Genomic DNA, 18,524 nt, shown 5'->3' on the forward strand with positions numbered 1-18,524 from the left:
TTCTTGCCAACCTCATATGCTTACACAAATGAAAATAACCGGGCTAAAATTTTCATGGGTCTTAATATCTTTATTTGTTCGATTTCGTATCTAAAAATATGCAATACTTTATGATGAGAATTTGTCCTGAAAGTTTCTTAACTTTTTTGGGGGTCACCTGGATTTATTTTAGTTTTTTTTTTTTCTAATAGAGTTATCGAATTTATTTTATTTAAGAATAACTTGGTAGTGCGCAGTGGCTCACGCCTGTAATCCCAGCACTTTGGGAGGCTGTGGCAGGCGGATCACGAGGTCAGGAGATCAAGACCACCCTGGCTAACACGGTGAAACCCCGTCTCTGCTAAAAAAAAAAAAAATAGCCAGGCCTGGTGGCGGACACCTGTAGTTCCAGCTACTCGGGAGGCCGAGGAAGGAGAATGGCGTGAAGCTGGGAGGTGGAGCTTGCAGTGAGCTGAGATCACACCACTGCACTCCAGCCTGGGCGACAGTGCGAGACTCCGTCTCAAAAAAATAAATAAATATATTTATGTGTCAGGAAATACTACTTGGTGAAAGAAAGATTAGCAGAACTGTTGATATTCCTATAATTCATTACTTGAAAATATTTATTGAATTAATAATCCTCCTAATACTTAACCTAAAGTGTTTATTTCTTAATGATTAGTGAAATGCAGTAGAATTATACAAAGTTCACTCTCTTCAGAGTTCCCATTCTTCAGAAGGTTCTGCTCTACCATTTAAACTTATATTTCTTTTTTAAAAATATAAAAGATTTTAGTCTTCAAGCTTTTAAAAAATATGATGTTAAATGTTAAACTTCCAAGTCTCTGTGAGGTTATATATAAAGTTTAGATAATCTAAAAAGAAGTCTTAAATATGAGGGAGACTTTTACTTTAGGAATCGAAAGCAAAAAATATTAAACTGTTAAAGAGATAAAGCTTCAGTTATTAAAATAGAAATCTAAACACAACATTTCTTTTTTTTGGAGACTTTTAGAGAGGAAATAAGAGTACAGGCATTGAGAGGTACTTCATTGATTCCAGTAAGAGGAATCTTCATTGACTATTTTTTGAAATTGTACTAGTCATTAACAATATAAGGTCAAAGAGAGATCAGTCAGTGAAAAACACAAGTACTAATTCTGTACTTCATTTTTTTTTTCATTTTAATAAAGGAAGAACACCAAAGAAAACACAATCCTCTGGTGATAAATATTGCTCTACATTTACTATAATCTTTGGAGAAAAGGATATTTGCATGGACTCAAAGTGTCATGCCTAATATTTATTAAACCTAAATATTAGGTTTAATACCTAATATTTGAATGATTGGGAAAGAAAATAAGAAATTATATCTCACAAGTTTGAAAGAAACAATGCTTACAGAATCAATATAAGCCAGCTTATTTTTTAAAATAAGGCAAAGGATAAAATTTTTCAAAAGCTATAATTTCATAATGTGCAATTAAATTAATTATTAAATTTTTGTTGTCATTGGCATTACACCATTATGAAATGAGGTGCCTCTCTCATATTTGTATGTTAAAATTAAGTATTCATTTAGATCAGAGGTAGACAAATCATGGTCCATGGCATATTATATTAGTCCAAATGAATAATTGCTTTGTATTTTTAAAGGGTTATAACAAGAAGGATATGCAACACAGACCAGGTGTGACCCACAAAACCGAAAATGTTTACTCTCTGGCATTTTACAGAAAACCTTTGCAGACTCCTGACTTAGACAAATGCCTTATAATTTTATTCTGAATTAATATGACTCTACAAACAGTTGTCTTTAAATAAAAAGACATTTTACAATTATTATGTTCTCTTTCTTTAACTAGAGTGTGTACTTTCATCCTTTTCCTTATTTTTCAAACTTTGAATTAGAGTTCCATTATTAGGTTATATATTGTAACTCAGAGGTTGGCAGTAAGTTCAAGACACTGCTTTCCTATATGCTTGGACTGGTGTGGAGTAATACTGCTTAAGTCAAAGTCAGGCACTAACCACTACTTCTTATAAGTATTGTTCTTGTTTCACAAAACAAGCCCAGATAGTAAAAGGAAATGATGTCATAAGCATTGCCATTTGTAATTTAGGTGATATTAACTGATGGTTATGGTGAAACTTCTCATATTTAACTTCTAATATTGGAAAAATCAAATGTCTATTTTATTTCTTTCTATTCATGGAACATTCCGGACTGCAAATTTTTATCCTTATGTACCCTAACAATGTGTTAGGTCCTGTTACTTTTCGTGTTGTTGTTACCATTAGAATTTAATCTTTGGTTATATATTTGACTAAAGCACCTAATACCAAAGAAAGTGTTACTAGAAAAGCAAATCCAGGTGTTTCCACCCAGTCAGTATAAAAAAAAAAATTGTTTTTACATACTCCCAAAGGCACATACATCATAACACACAAAAACACCTATAGGGTAGATATTTAACATGTTTTAGATAAATGGTAGTACACAATTATATTTTTATGTAGCATTTTTCACACTTCATAAATCCAGTATATCCTAAATAAAATGTGGGCTGTGAGTTCATTTATTTTAATTTAAACTCCACTTTCATTTTTTTTACTTACACTACGTGATGCTAAAATGCATGATTATTTCTTAGATGAGATTTCACAAAAGAAGCCAAACCTCTTTTCAGTTGGTTGGGCAATAATTCCTGTTATAGGAATTTTAAATCTGAATTTTCCCCCATAATTTCTTATTCTGAATTCCAGGTATTATCTTAAATTTGATCAGTTCTAACCTTGCCCCTTTTCACCTCTCTAATGAATGGTGAAGCTCATCACATCATACCGATATCCATAAACAAGGGGTAGCAGCAGTCTTCATATAGTAAATACTGTGGAATAGTTTTGTCATAGTTATTGCTTTTGTCCTATTTTTGTCTCCATATTCAGGCTGCCTGGAGAACAGCTCTGGCTCTGGATGTAAAAGCCCCGTGGGAGGGTTTCAGGGCTGCCTGAGGCTCATCACCATTGGTGACAAAGCGGTGGATCCCATCTCAGTACAGCAGGGGGCGCTGGGGAGGTTCAGGGACCTCCAGATAGACTCCTGCGGCATCACAGACAGGTAAGGGCCATCCTAGGTCACTTTAGCTTACCTGTTTTCAAAGTTGAAGAAAGCAAATGTAGACAGCTGGAAAAAGGCATTCTGTTCTCTTTGTTGTTGTTGTTGTTGTTATCTTTCTTTCCAGAGGGAATGAAATAGTCATAATTACTATGAGGATTAGAAAACTGCATCTTGGCTGGGCACAGTGGCTCACGCCTGTAATCCCAGCACTCTGGGAGGCGGAGGCGGGTGGATCACGAGATCAGGAGATCAGCTTCATCCTGGTTAACGTGGTGAAACCCCGTCTGTACTAAAAATACAAAAAAAAAAAAAAAAAAAAATAGCAGGATATGGTGGCGGGTGGCCTGTAATCCCAGCACTTTGGGAGGCCCAGGCGGGCGGATCACGAGGTCAGGAGATCGAGACCATCCTGGCAAACATGGTGAAACCCCGTCTCTACTAAAAAAAATACAAAAAATTAGCCGGACGTGGTGGTGGCGCCTGTATTCCCAGCTACTCAGGAGGCTGAGGCAGGAGAATGGCGTGAACCCGGGAGGCGGAGCTTGCTGTGAGCCGAGATTGCACCACTGCCCTCCAGCCTGGGGGACAAAGCGAGACTCCATCTCAAAAAAAAAAAAAAAAAGAAAGAAAACTGCATCGCTAATGGAATAAATTTTTCAAATGATAGTATTGTATTAGAAGACATACACCTTATGGATTTTATCTTAATATGATCCCAAGTTGCTCAGCTAATAGTTATCAAGCTCGCTTTCACAACCACACACCCGTCAGTTGGATGACATTTTTCCAACAGAGAAAATAAAAAGTAATTTCTCCTAGAAAAGTTTGAATCATAAAGATGGATGAAGATATGTGCCAAAGGACATACTCAGTGAAATATGGAGAAGGTTAAACAAGAAAAACATTTAATTAAAATAAGTATTACAACCACAGTTACACTAGTTGCGCCATAATTTTACAATGATTTTGGCTGAGAAGAATCCCCGGGTCACACCTGGAAAAACAGTATTTCTACATACAATTTGCCGTAGTACATTTGGTATTTACTTTCAGTGAATAAATAAGTGCTACATATTTAAAAATTTAAAGTTATATCTACACCTGGTAGAACTTTCAAAACCTGCCTTCTTCATGGAGTCAATTCTGTTAGTCAATTCTGTTTTAAACATTAACTGCAAAATCATCATCTCTGGCTAAACAGGTTTTAATTTATAACTCATAGTGACATACTAAAAAAACATAATTTCTAGTAAATGAAAAGTTCATTCATATGAACTTTATTCAGCACGAAATAATTTCCCCCTGTGAACATTCTGCTGATTTGTAGGAAAAATGGATTAATTAAAAGATGAGGAGTATATGTATGAAGTGTAAGAATTTGTCAAGTACCTCTCACTCTTGAGATTCAAATTCTTGACACACAGCTGGGACTGCATTTACATCTCAACACCAGCTCCAGAACCCCACTCTGTAGTGGGGAGGGTAGTTGGGAAGGTTTCTGGCCATTTGCTCACTTAATATAATCCCACGTTGCTCAGCTAACTAGCCAGGGAGCTCAGTTCTGTCTGGGTTAAGGGGAAATGTCCCATGTGCCCACACTGTGAGTGACAAGAGCTGTCAGCTCAGCTGTGACGCAAGTGTGATTTTCTCCACTTGCATGACATTATTTTGATATCTTATTAATTACTCACAAAATATGATCCATTTGCAGTATATCTGTTATGAGATATGTATCGTAAGGCTGCCTTTTCTCAGAGATGATCCACGTTGCCTGCTTTGTGCATGTAGCTCCCAAAGTACAAAACTATTGTTTTTACTGTTATAGGCTGTTTCGTTTTAACCTTAAAGTCCCAAGAGTTACATTGGTGCCTAACTTGGTCTCTAAGATCCCACATTTTAAAAAGATCTCCAAATTGTACCCCAAAGTTATTGTAAACATGCTCAAGTGAGCATGTATGTGTGAGCCACACTTAAACTTCAGCCATGATGTGTACAATAATCACTGCAGATAAGGGTTTTAAGAAAGCACTTTTAAATTATTTTCAAATAGGGCTACAAATGAAGGCTATTCACTATTTCATTCCCAAAGTCAGTAACATAGAAGACTAGCTCCTCTGAGATTATTTTGAAAACCTGAATTTTATAAAGCAATAAAATTAGAAAACTTTGGGGACACAAAATGATATTCTACAGAGTTAAAATTAAAGACCTTTGCTGTTCCCTTTATGTTCAGTTTTGAAATCCTGAAAATTCACTTTTAAGTATCCTAAAAACAGGCCTGTAAGCATCTATTAGCCTTTCTTTGTTGTTAACAAAAAAAAAAAAAAAAAAAAAAAAAAAGCTCTAATTGTATTAGTCTGTTCTCATGCTGTTAATAAAGACATACCCAAGACTGGGTAATTTATAAAGGAAAAAGGCTTCGTGGATTCACAGTTCCACATGGCTAGGGAGGCCTCACAATGATAGCAGAAGGTGAAGGGGAAGCAAGACACATCTTACATGGTGGCAGGCAAGAGAACCTGTGCAGGGAAACTCCCCTTTATAAAACTATCAGATCTCGTGAGACTTATTCATTATCACAAGAACAGTGTGAGAAAGACCTGCCGGCATGATTCAGTTACCTCCCACAGGTTCCCTCCCATGACATGTGGGAATTATGAGAACTACAATTCAAGATGAGATTTGGGTGGGGACACAGCCAAACCATATCACTAATTTGCAAAGTAGAAACATGTTATTCAAATACCAGACCTAAAAATCCTACTTAGAGACAGATATAGGGTATGAAGTTATCTTTTTTAGTCAAAATTGTAAGCTATGCAAAAAATAGCAATGGGCACTTTGGATTGACAGAATCACAAATAACGGATGTTTATGTTTGGATAGGTTTTTTTGTTTGTTTGTTTGAGACGGAGTCTCATTCTGTCGTCCAGGCTGGAGTGCAGTGGCGCCATCTCAGCTCACTACAAGCTCTGCCTCCCGGGTACACGCCATTATCCTGCCTTGGCCTCCTGAGTAGCTGGGACTACAGGTGCCTGCCACCATATCCAGCTAATTTTTTGTATTTTTAGTAGAGATGGGGTTTCACCCTGTTAGCCAGGATGGTCTCGATCTCCTGACCTCGTGATCTGCCTGCCTCTGCCTCCCAAAGTGCTGGGATTACAGGCGTGAGCCACCGCGCCCGGCCAGGATAGGTTTTAACTTCTTACATCACCTCTTACATCACACTCCTGTACTCTTAAGATTTGCTCTGTATACCACATGGCAGAGCTTCCAATTGGGTCCTACTGCATTCCAGCTGGGGCTCCCTGAGCAGGGAGGCCTCCATCACCTCCTTACCTGGCTGTGCTGACCAGGCCGCTCACCCTAGTCCTGCCCTCCCTCTGCCATCTTCCCCTGTGTTGGCCTTCTGCATGCTAGCTACTTCCTCTATTATTTGTACTACATGTAAATTTTTCATAATTGATGTTGTGTTTAGTTGAAGAAAAACAGTGTATGCTTGTTGATAGTCTCTAGATCACTTAAATAGTTTTTATTTCAAAATATTTTGAACTAAAATTCTCTCCCTGTTGATACCAAACAGCAGTGGTTTTTAATGTTTTTTAAAATTTGTGGAATCTTCAAGTCACGTATGATCTTAAGATGCTCCATTAAGAAAGAAGGGGAGGAGGGGGAGAAGGATGTGGGGGAAGAGGAACAGCTGCTTTTTAAAAAATGTATGGGGGTGGGCTCCCAACCCAGCCATCCTCGCCTGTCACTCCAACTCCCCCACTTCTGATCAGTTCACACAGGCTTTTCCATGCCTTGGCCTTTGAAATACTTGAAAAGTTGTGATTCTGATGGCCCCTAACTCTTCTCTGAATGCAGACTAAATGCTCATTAACACCATGTAATCAGTGGAAGTCTTGGCCCTGAGCTGGTGGTGCACTGCCAGAGAGCCAGGATCGGGGGCTGGGGGCATGGAGAGGGTAGGGAATGCTGCGGATTCTTCTTCCCAGCCCCTCAGGTTCCCCTCAAAGGATCTCTCGGGAGGCCAAATACAGGCCCCTGGGGCTTTCTGTCAACTTCATACCCCAGTTCTCTGCTGGTCATCCTCCCATCACAGCCAGGAGGCCTGTCACAACCTCCCAGCCCCTCTTCTGCTACTTCTCTCGGTCCCATGGGGAGGGGCACTTGGGCGGGCACTCACCCCCTGTGCTGCTCCAGCATGGACGAGGGTGTCCCTCACAGCCCGGAAGGTCAGTGTCCTTTAGAATCTTCACTCTTTACCAGGTCCTTAGCTATGTGCTCAGCAGTGGGAGACAGCGGGCGGAGGCTGAGATCCAACCCTGCTCGAGGCGGAGGTGGGTCTTGGTATTCAGGCCAGGCTTCCAGAAGGTCACGCTTCCTCTTGGTGAAGCCTCCACTCTGTGTCAGCTGCTGGTCAGTTGCCATAGTGTCCCCTGCTCCCTGTTCCCCTAACAATCCTGAGAGGCAGGCAGACTAGGCCCCCAATATGATAGTGGGTGGCAGCAGATTCCTGAGAATTCTGAAAGTGCGAGACCTCCAACTGTTCTTTTTCAAGATTGTTTTGGCTAGTTCAGGGTCCCTTGAGATTCCCTGTGAATTTTAGGATGGATTTTTGTTTTCTGCAAAAAAAGGCTTTGGGATTTTAATAAGAATTGTATTGAATTTGTAGATTGCTTTGGGTCATTTGACATATTACCAGTGTTAAGGTTGCTTAAAAAGCAACAGCCGACTGCTTATTCCAAATCTAAAAGGCAACAAGATGACCTAAATTAAATGTTCTTCAAAATTTCTGGACCTCTGTCACTATGTGACTGAAGCTGTTCCTGTTTCTTTCTCCTCCCCTCCATATCTTCCTCCCTGTTTCCCCCTCTTTCTTTTAACAATGACCACAATGTAGTAATGCAGCATGCCGTATTTCATAGTTTTATGTATGTAATTGGTTTTGCTAGCCACATGTCAAGTTATTGTGTCACTTGGGACAAAAAAAGAAATGTGTTGACAATTCAGTTGTCACAGATACCTAATAATCAGCTGCATGCTAATGGATATATTCATCCAAAGTTTGTCACTATATTTAGAGAACCTTGATGGTAGACCCAGTAATCACGTCATGTGGGGTTATCTTGCGTATGCTGTTCTTTCACATTAACCTGGTTTTGGTAAGACATTTATTTTCTGATGATCAGAAAAGGGAAACAGCAGTTGTATCTGTTTTCTTTTAGGTGCTTGCCCAGCTACTGTGAGCATGGGGGCGCGTGTTCCCAGTCGTGGGACACCTTCTCCTGTGACTGTCTGGGCACAGGCTACACGGGCGAGACCTGTCATTCCTGTAAGCCTCATGCCTCCCTCGCGTTTCTGTCAGCATGTCTTTGTCCTTTCATCTTGATTAGTTGTTTATATGTAGCTGCATATTTGCAATCATGGAAATATATCAGAAAAGATATTTCAGCACTCCATTTCTAGTTTATTTTTAATCCACCTTATTTAATACAAGGGTGCTGAGACAGTGCACAGAAATACATGGTACGAATAGGATTGAAAAAAGAAGCTGGCAAGCAATGGGGAAGTACGTCTAGGAGAATCAGATATAGTAAAAGGTAGAAACTAAATTAAATTCAAAATGCATGATGTAACAGCTTGTTCCATTACTTGAGTTGGGCCATACTTTTAATTCTGAGAATCTTTTCAGTCAAAGAAAGGGGGGAAAACAACCCCTTGCCCGCTGTCAATGTTACATTTAAGGTATTTAAAGATTTGTTAACAATCACTGGGATGATACCATCATGGGATTGCAACATGGTAAAATTTCTGAAGAGGTAATTGGGTATCAGCTAGAAACTAGAGGACCTTTAAGGTCTCTTCCAATGACTGTGATTTTCTTTGGTGGTGGTGATTGTAAAATGAATAATTGTAAAAGTATTAATGTATTGAGTACTTATGCTGGCCCTTTGATATTGCTTTGCATATATTAACTCATTTAACCCTAAAGCAGCTCCGGGAAGAAAGTACTCATTATCTTCATTGCAGAGTTGAGGACAGAAAGAGGTTAAGTAACTTGGCCCCCAGCTAGTTTGTGGCCGGATGAGGAGTTGAGCTAAGGAGGTTGGCTCCACAGCCTTGGCTCCAGGATGCCTGATTGGTGGTCCATGCACCAGCAGCACCCATAGTCCCTGGGAACCTGTTACAAGTAAAGACTCTCAGGCCTCACCCAAACCTACTAAATCAGAATCGCTGGAGATGGTGGCCCGAGTCTGTTGTAACCAACCTTCCACATGCTTCTGGTAGACATTTAAGTGTAAGAACAATGTCTAAGGGATGACATATTCTAACACCTGTCAACTGCCTCTGCCGTATTAAAAATCATCTGTCTTGACTGAAGAATCACCCTTTATAAATTTCAAAGGCCATGCCATTGTATTGACCTCTAATTTGTTACAATTAGAACATCACAGAATCCTCAAAAGCCTATTTTTTTCTATTTGTTTTTAACTTTTAAAGTTTTCTTTCTGTTTATCTCTACTGATATCTCTGAGCAACTTCTGAGGAATATTTCGCCCATCCCTGGGTCTTCAAGGAGACAGAGCAAGATGCAAAGCCCTCAGTTCCACTTTCTCATCCTGAGGTCCTACTTGAAACTTTTAAGAACTCTTCCATGAGACATCTGATTTTCACAAAAACCATAGGAGAAAGGCAGGGCATGGAGCCTTGAAACCTCACTTCACACACGCAATGAGAATTCTGCGCTCCCAGCCCTGAGGTTCTGCAAAGGATCTGGGCAAAAGAGGAGACAGTCCAGGAGTGACTCTCACAGATTGAAGCATGAAGTATGACTTTTGTACTAGAAGGGTCCCTGTTTATAAAGCTGTGACACATTTTCTTTTCTTTTTTTTTGAGATGGAGTATTGCTCTGTCGCCCAGGCTGGAGCGCAGTGGTGTGATCTCGGCTCACTGCAAGCTCTGCCTCCGGGGTTCACGCCATTCTCCTGCCTCAGCCTACCAAGTAGTTGGGACTACAGGTGCCCGCCACCACGCCCGGCTAATTTTTTGTATTTTTAGTAGAGACGGGGTTTCACTGTGTTAGCCAGGATGGTCTCGATCTCCTGACCTCATGATCCACCTGCCTTGGCCTCCCAAAGTGCTGGGATTACAGGCGTGAGCCACCGGGCCCGACCACCATGACACATTTTTAGGAGTTGAGTGGCCTCTCACACCAGAGGCTGCATGTCTTGATAAGGTCATAGAGTTGGTGCAGGGACCACATCTTGTACTTCTGTGTATCTTTCATCCTCCAGGCATAGTATCTTACCTAAAAGCAGAAGCATAATCCTGTGTGTTACCTAACAACTTCATATCCACCACCACACTCAACATCATCTGATTGCATTTAATGTTGCAATTAATGAATGAGTTACGTTAGTACGTGTTTATTCACTGCAATGAAAATATAACTTCAAAAACTTCTGAGGGAAAAGTATCAGGAGATTGAAAAAGTATTTCAGGTATCAGTCTAATCTAATAATTGAGTTGACTGTTGTCCCAGCTAAAGGTAGAACTTTGCCAAGCCTACAGTCATTGACTGTGAGACTAGACTGCCACACCTAGCCGAATAGGTTATTTTGTATTTCTAATTGTATAACATGTATCAATTATATACAACTAATTAATTATATATAATTGTCTATAATTATATATAATTAATCATACAATTAAAATCTATTATATACAATTAATATATACTATATGTTAACACATGTATACATTATCATTTAAAAAGCCAAACAGTTCACATGAAGCACAAGTTCTAGTCACTCTCCTCAATATTTGTCCCCATTCCAAACCTAGCCTGTACCCTATATCTAACCATTGTTATTAATTTGAGTGAATCCTACCATTTACAGATATATGTATTTAAATCAATATGCCATAAGTGGAAAAAAATAAAGATTAACAATTCCCATCTCCTGCAGATATTAATTCTATACCTTGTTCTTGGTAAAACATTTACTTGCACGAATGAAAATATTCAATTGTGTCACGAGTAAATTTACATTACATAGGGATATCTTTCAAAACAGTTTCTCTCCTGTTTTGAATTTCAGTTATCTTGAATTGTCACTTGCAAAATAGGGAAGTTTCTTTTTAAATCAACTTTAATTATTTTTTAATGAAGAGAAGTTGATGGCTTATAAATTCTATTTATCTCTTTAAAATGCTTATACATAGGTTGTTTTAAAGGAAGCAAAGGTTATAACTGCTGCATAGCTTAAGAAAAACTGTACAGAATGTTTATTGGAAAATACCAGATTATTTAGGCAGTTTAAAACTAATATGCTCAGGTATTCAGTTATTACAGGTAGAATGAGGGTTTCTTCCTTAATTACAGTTTACTTCTGAGGTATAGTTGCCACGACTTTGAAAAGAACCATGCTTGAATAGCACACAGAATTCAGATTCAGATTCACAAAGTTTTCCTCTCATATCTCTTCAAGTCTTTTACACTGTGCTTCAGAGTTTGCAGGGTTTCCTGCCTAAAAGCAAAAGAAAACATTGATGTAGAGAAAGTACAGCCTCTAGACATCGCCAAAAGATTGTCTATTGAAGATGGTATCATAGTCCCACTGTAAGCACATCTTCGTTTTTGAACACCAACACAATCTTTCCTTCTTCCTCAAAATAGAAATATACTGTGACCGAATATTTATTCAGCATCTAACAACATCCAACATTTAAGTGTATTTTGACTAGGTAATTTTCTTCTCCTTTGTTAATAGAAATAGATTTAATTTTTAGAATGTCATTTTCTTCCATCTCATCGAATATACTGTCATACACTATAAAATGATGTTGGGTCATATGTATCACATGTCTGTAATTCAGAAATGCAAACCTTTGGACACTGACTCAACATCTGGAGATATTTTTTCTGGTTCTTATGGCTGGTGTTCTCCTACAGCTCTCTACGAGCAGTCTTGTGAGGCCCACAAGCACCGAGGGAACCCGTCCGGGCTTTACTATATTGATGCAGATGGAAGTGGCCCCCTGGGACCATTTCTTGTGTACTGCAATATGACAGGTATGTTGATCATCATTAGATGCATATATCAGAACAGACCAAGGAGAAATTTACCTAGTTGGCAGCATTATGAAAACATGCAGTTTGATAGTGTGTACTTGCTAAGTAGAAGCATTAAATATGTATTTGTTAATTTTGTTGTCAACAAAATTTTCTTGTATTTCTTGTTTGCCTGGGTTGGATTATAGGCAAGATTTAATGCTTTGCCAGGGCATCTCTCTAGCTCCTGCACTCCTCATAATACATCTGTTCATGTGCATCATGATAAAATATAAACCTCTGATTCGGTGATTTACATGCTTTCTATATTTGGAAAAAACAGAGGTCTTTAAAAGTGCTAAGAAATAACGTATATAGATATGTCAGTGTTTTATGTGCATCTTAAATAATTTAATGATTTTTATGGCATATAATTTTTTCATAACCAAGGAAAGTTGGTTATTTCTTGTGCTTTAGATATTATTAGAAATGAACACAGCTTGGGCTGGGCGTGGTGGCTCACGCCTGTAATTCCAGCACTTTGGGAGGCCTAGGCGGGCGGATCACGAGGTCAAGAGATCGAGACCATCCTGGCCAAAATGGTGAAACCCCATCTCTACTAAAAATACAAAAATTAGCTGGGTGTGGTGGCGCCCGCACCTGTAGTCCCAGCTACTTGGGAGGCTGAGGAAAGAGAATCCCTTGAACCCAAGAGGCAGAGGTTGCAGTGAGCCGAGATCGTGCCATTGCACACCAGCCTGGTGACAGAGTGAGACTCCATCTCAAAAAAAAAAAAAAAAAGAAAGAAAGAAAGAAAGAAATGAACACAGCTTGATTATAGAAGATTGCACTAGAATGCCTTTTAAATAGTTACATTTTCACAGAAATGTGTTGTCACCTAGCTCTTCCAACTCTCTGGAAAGTGGAACTGTTCTCATTTGTTGTGCTGACCAAAGCACAACAATTTCAAAAGTTTCATAAATTTGGACAATAACCAAGTGGATCAGCAAGCACCAAGGAAAAAGGAACAGATAACTGAAATTACATGGTCATTTAAAGTGTCTTAGCAAAGACTGCCAAAAAATATTAAAACTTTACAGGGGACGTTCAGAAGTTTCAGAGCCACCTGCGCAGCAATGTGCTGAAGATAAAGAAACACAGATGTTCTGCCAGGAGACATCAATTACCTCCAAAATCCCCCGACTCAGACAATCAAACCAAAGTGAGAAATCCCATAAAAATGGTCTTGGTGGATATCAAAAGACTCAACCAAAGTCACAACCAGGAAGGACCTTGGTTGTCATCATTTTAAGATGAGGAAACCAAGGCTCAGAAAAGTTGGTTAGGGATGTATCTCCTGACAAAATCTAGCTAACAATAGAGGAATCACTAAACTCTAGTCTCTTTTCTCCCCTAGAAAAGGTTACCTTTAGATACTGCATTGCTCTGTAGCCAGTAATATATTCTCTAGTTGTTCAAATGAAGCAATAATGATTATAAAATGCACAATGTCAAACTACTACTCTACTAGCTTGAAATGTATGTATGGTAATAGCCTTCAAAAAGCAGTTGCTTCAGAGCTTGGAAGTAGGCACTCTGTCTTAAGAACAAGTAAAAAGCCAAGCAAATTGAAAAATCAACAAAATTTTTTAGATGCAGCAGAGAAGTGAGGTCACAGAACAAACCGCTGCCCTGCAAAATCGGAGAGACAGGCAGGCTTATATATAGAATGACAACTTTCTTCCACAAGCGGAAACCTTCGGAGAAACCGTCGTCAAGGTAGGAAAACCTAAACTTAATTGACGAATTGCTGGATGCTCAATGTGGGCATGTCTGAGAGTTAAAAACTCCAGGAAGACCCAGTCAGGGAAGGGTCCCCACACTTCTGTGAGTTGTACACCTAGAAGCTTGACCAGGTTCTCACAGTGAATGCTGGAGAAAAATCTCCTCATGCTTCCAGAAGGGGGAGGTGAAAAGGAACCGTCCTGAAGTACACCAGAGCTTTCTGTTCTTCTGAACAACGTCTTTCCTCAAGGGCAAATATTTCACCTAAGCTACTGGTGTTTTGTTTTGTTTTCAGAGCCTAACATGCCTGGAGGAAGGAAATTACCCACCTCTGGCCATCCTGTCCCATGTAAGGGTGGTGATGGGAGGGAGGGCTGAGAAGCTCTTGCGAAGGTCACAGCCCAGAGGCACAGGCTCCCTAAAGGACTCAGACCTAATCACAGGACTACAGAGCCTTTCGCCTTCCAACACATGTTACTTGTAGTACTGCAGACCTCTTTACAGCAGTTACTTTTCCCTGGTATATCACATCTGGCTATCAAGAAAAAATTTCAGCTGGACCTGTAATCCCATCACTTTGAGAAGCTGAGGAGGGAAGACAGCCTGAGACTAGTTTGAGACCAGCCTGGGCAACACAGTGAGACCCTCACCTCTACAAAAAAACAAAACAGGCATGGTGGCATGTATCTGTAGTGCCAGCTACTTGGGAGGCTGAGGTGGGAGTATCGCTTGAGCCTGGGAGTTGGAGACTACAGTGAGCCATGGTCACACAACTGCACTCTAGCCTGGGCAACAAAGACCTTGTCTCTAAAAAAAAAAAAAAGAAAAAATTTCAAGGCAGAAAACATACTTTGAAGAGACAAAGCAAACATTAAAAACAGACTCAGGGCTGGTCCCAGTGGCTCACGCCTGTGGGAGGCCGAGACGGGTGGATCATGAGGTCAGGAGATCCAGACTATCTTGGCTAACACGGCGAAACCCCGTCTCTAGTAAGAATACAAAAAAATTAGCCACGTGTGGTGGCAGGTGCCTGTAGTCCCAGCTACTCGGGAGGCTGAGACTGGAGAATGTCGTGAACCCAGGAGGTGGAGCTTGCAGTGAGCAGAGATCGCGCCACTGCACTCCAGCCTGGGCGACAGAGCAAGGTTCCATCTCAAAAAAACAAAAAAACTGACTTAGATATGGCAAGGATGTTGGAATTATTAATTATTAGACCAGGACTTTAAACAACTATAATTAATATGGAAAAAACCATAATGGATAAAGTAGATAGCATGCAAGACCAGATGAACGATGTAAGCAGCGAGATGGAAATTCTAACAAGCAAAAAGGAGTGCTAGAGATCAAAAACAGCATAACAGAAATGAAAAATGCCTTTGATGGGTTTATTAGTAGACCAGGCACAGCTGTGGAAAGAATCCCCTAAGCTTGGAGATACCTCAATAGAAACTTCCAAAACTGAAAAGCAAAGAGAAAAAAGACTGAACCCCCCCTCAAAAAAAAAAAAAACCCAGAACATAATATCTGAGTACAGTGGCACAACTACAAAAGGTGTAACATACATGTGAAGAGAATTCTAGGAAAAGAAAGAAAGGAACAGAAGTATATTTGAAGCAATAATGACTGAGAATTCCCACAAATTAATATCAGACACCAAACCACAAATCCAGGAAGTTCAGAGAACACTAAAGAAGGAGAAAGGCCCCCAAAACTATACCAGGCATATATTTTCAAACTATAGAATTCAAAGGTAAAAGTAAAATTAATTAATTAATTTATTTAGTTAGTTAGTTAGTTATTTGTTTATTTATTTATTTGTTTATTTTGAGATGGAGTTTCACTCTTGTTGCCCAGGCTGGAGTGCAATGGCACGAACTTGGCTCACCACAACCTCCACCTCCTGGGTTCAAGTGATTCTTCTGCCTCAGCCTCCAGAGTAGCTGGGATTACAGGCATGTGCCACCACGCCAGGCTAATTTTGTATTTTTATTAAGAGACAGGGTTTCTCCGTGTTGGTCAGGCTGGTCTCGAACTCCCGACCTCAGGTGATCCACCCACCTCAGCCTCCCAAAAGTACTGAGATTACAGGCGTGAGCCACCACACCTGGCCCAGGTAAACGTAAACTTAAAAATAGAGGAAGAAAGCACCTTACCTACAGAGGAGATAAGTATTATAGCAACTTCTCTTCAGAAATCATGCCAGCAAGAATAATGGAGTGAGATACTTAAAGTGTGAAAGAGAGAAAAAACAAAACAAAACCTTCTCCTTGAAGAGTAAAGAAATAAACTTTCTCAGACAAATGAAGAGGTCAGTTCTCCAAAAAGAGATCTTAATATGTATGATCCTGACAACAGAACACAGTGGATCTTATTTTCTTTTTTCTTCTGGGGCATTTGGAATGGGTATACCAGATGCTGGGGATTTCATATGATATATTGAGTAAATTTTATTATTTAAGTGCAGACAATCCCCATTTACAATGGTTCTACTTAAAATATTGTGACTTTACTATGTGAAAACATATGCATCCCGATTTCAAGTACCCATACAAGTATTATTATTATTATTCTGAGACAGTCTCGCTCTGTCGCCCTGGCTGGAGTACAGTGGCACGATCTCGGCTCACTGCAACCTCCACCTCCTGGGTTCAAGCGATTCTCCTGCCTCGGCCTCCCCGGTAGCTGGGACTACAGGCACTTGTCACCATGCCCGGCTAATTTTTAGTCTTTTTAGTAGAGATGGGGTTTCACCATGTTAGCCAGGATGGTCTCAATCTCCTGACCTCATAATCCACCTGCCTCGGCCTCCCAAAGTGCTGGGATTACAGGCGTGAGCCACCACGCCTGGCCGCAACCATTATTATTATATATATTTTTTACTCTCAGTACAGTAGTTAATAAATGAGATATTCAACACTTTATTATAAAATAGGCATTGTGTTAAATGATTTTGCCCAACTGTAGGCCAATTTAAGTGTTCTGAGCACATTTAAGTTAGGCCAGGTTGAGCTAGGTTCAGTAGGTCACATGTATTCAAATGCATTTTTAATTTATAATGTTTATCCAGATGCAACTTCATCATAAGTTGAGAAACATCTGTACTGCTAATTCCAATCAAAATCATGAAGTTAAATTAGCTTAATTTTCAAAGTCAGATATTTATTTGAGCAACAGGAGTGGAACAGGGATCAACTTATTGCAGTTACCCTCCTCCTGGGCCAATGAGACAGCCTCCAGTGTGTTCTGACTCAGCCACACCTCTGAACCCCTTTCCACATTTAGCCACTGTTATAATTAATCTACTCAGGTCCAATTCACTTGAGCCCTGGAGGTCGAGGCTGCAGTAAACTGTGAAGGTGCCACTGTACTCCAGGCTGGGCAACAGAGGGAGACCCTATCTCTAATAAAAAAGAAAAAGAAAAATATGGGGGTTATGTTAGATGCTCTTTGAAATCTTTCCAGTTCCAATGTGCTTATAATCTGTTGAAATAAATTGTGAGCAATTAGGGGAACGGCAATGGTCTGTGTCCTTCTTTGGGTCTTTTACTATTGATATTATAAGAAGTGAGTCAAGTGGAATTTTATAAACACAAATGCATATTCTATAATGTCCCTGGTTACTATTCTGCTCTTCAGAAAAACAGTTTTATAGATGTATTCTCAACAGTTCCCTTCTCAGTACTGAGGACATTTCTATGACTACATCTTAACCATTTGTGACTGCAAATCTATCATACTGCCCACCAGCCTATGTGAACTACTCCGGACCATCATTTCTCTCCCACCGTACAACAAATCATGAACACATGGCCAAAAATGGCATGTGATTGATCATCTTCAATGCTCAACTTAGTGTTCCATAGGTTTTTCTATATTTGATTCAGTTGATAGGAAAACTCTGAAGGTGAGAGTAGGTGATGTGCACAGAGTAACACTAGATTATAAAAATTCTAAAATGAGGCCGGGCGCAGTGGCTCACACCTGTAATCCCAGCACTTTGGGAGGCTGAGGCAGGTGGATCACCTGAGGTAGGGATTTCAAGACCAGCTTGGCCAACAGTTTCAACATGGTGAAACTCCATCTCTACTAAAAAAATATAAAAATTAGCCCAGTGTGGTGGTGTGTGCCTGTAGTCCCAGCTACATGAGAGGCTGAGACAGGAAAACTGCTTGAACCCAGGAGGTGGAGGTTGCAGTGAGCCGAGACAGCACTACTGCACTCCAGCCTGGGCGATAGAGCGAGACTCTGTCTCAAAAATAAATAAAAAAAATAAAAATTTTAAAATAAAAAAATAGAGCAATATTAAAGGAAGAACCCATGGAACTGAAATTACCATAGAGCCTCCTTTGGTGAGTACAGTGAGCGGAGTGATAATTTAATTGAAAATTGCATTCATTATTTAAATTTGCAGATTTTTTCTGAACTTGTGGCTCATTTGTACATACCACACCTTTGCTCTCCATGGGTTTTGTGACGAAAGAGATATTTCAGTAGCATGGCTGGTTTTCTTGTCCGTTCCTCTGATCTCTGTTGTTGTTATTGTTAGGCGTGTGTAAAGTAACAGTAGGGCTGTGA

General features: G+C 39.8%; 1 protein-coding gene across 6 annotated transcripts in view; it reads left to right on the forward strand.

The window, feature by feature from the left end:
- LOC102147301 (contactin-associated protein-like 3) overlaps positions 1-18,524 on the forward strand; it is a 235,753-nt gene that overhangs the window by 161,518 nt on the left and 55,711 nt on the right. For all 6 annotated transcript variants that reach the window (XM_065530846.2, XM_045372905.3, XM_065530847.2 and 3 more), the window contains exons 10-12: positions 2,932-3,103; positions 8,335-8,441; positions 12,066-12,185. In XM_065530846.2, the coding sequence (XP_065386918.1) occupies positions 2,932-3,103; positions 8,335-8,441; positions 12,066-12,185 (399 nt within the window). The remainder of the gene's footprint in view (positions 1-2,931; positions 3,104-8,334; positions 8,442-12,065; positions 12,186-18,524) is intronic.

Source organism: Macaca fascicularis, chromosome 15 (assembly GCF_037993035.2).
Source record: "Macaca fascicularis isolate 582-1 chromosome 15, T2T-MFA8v1.1".
In the NCBI taxonomy this organism is placed as follows: Eukaryota; Metazoa; Chordata; class Mammalia; order Primates; family Cercopithecidae; genus Macaca; species Macaca fascicularis.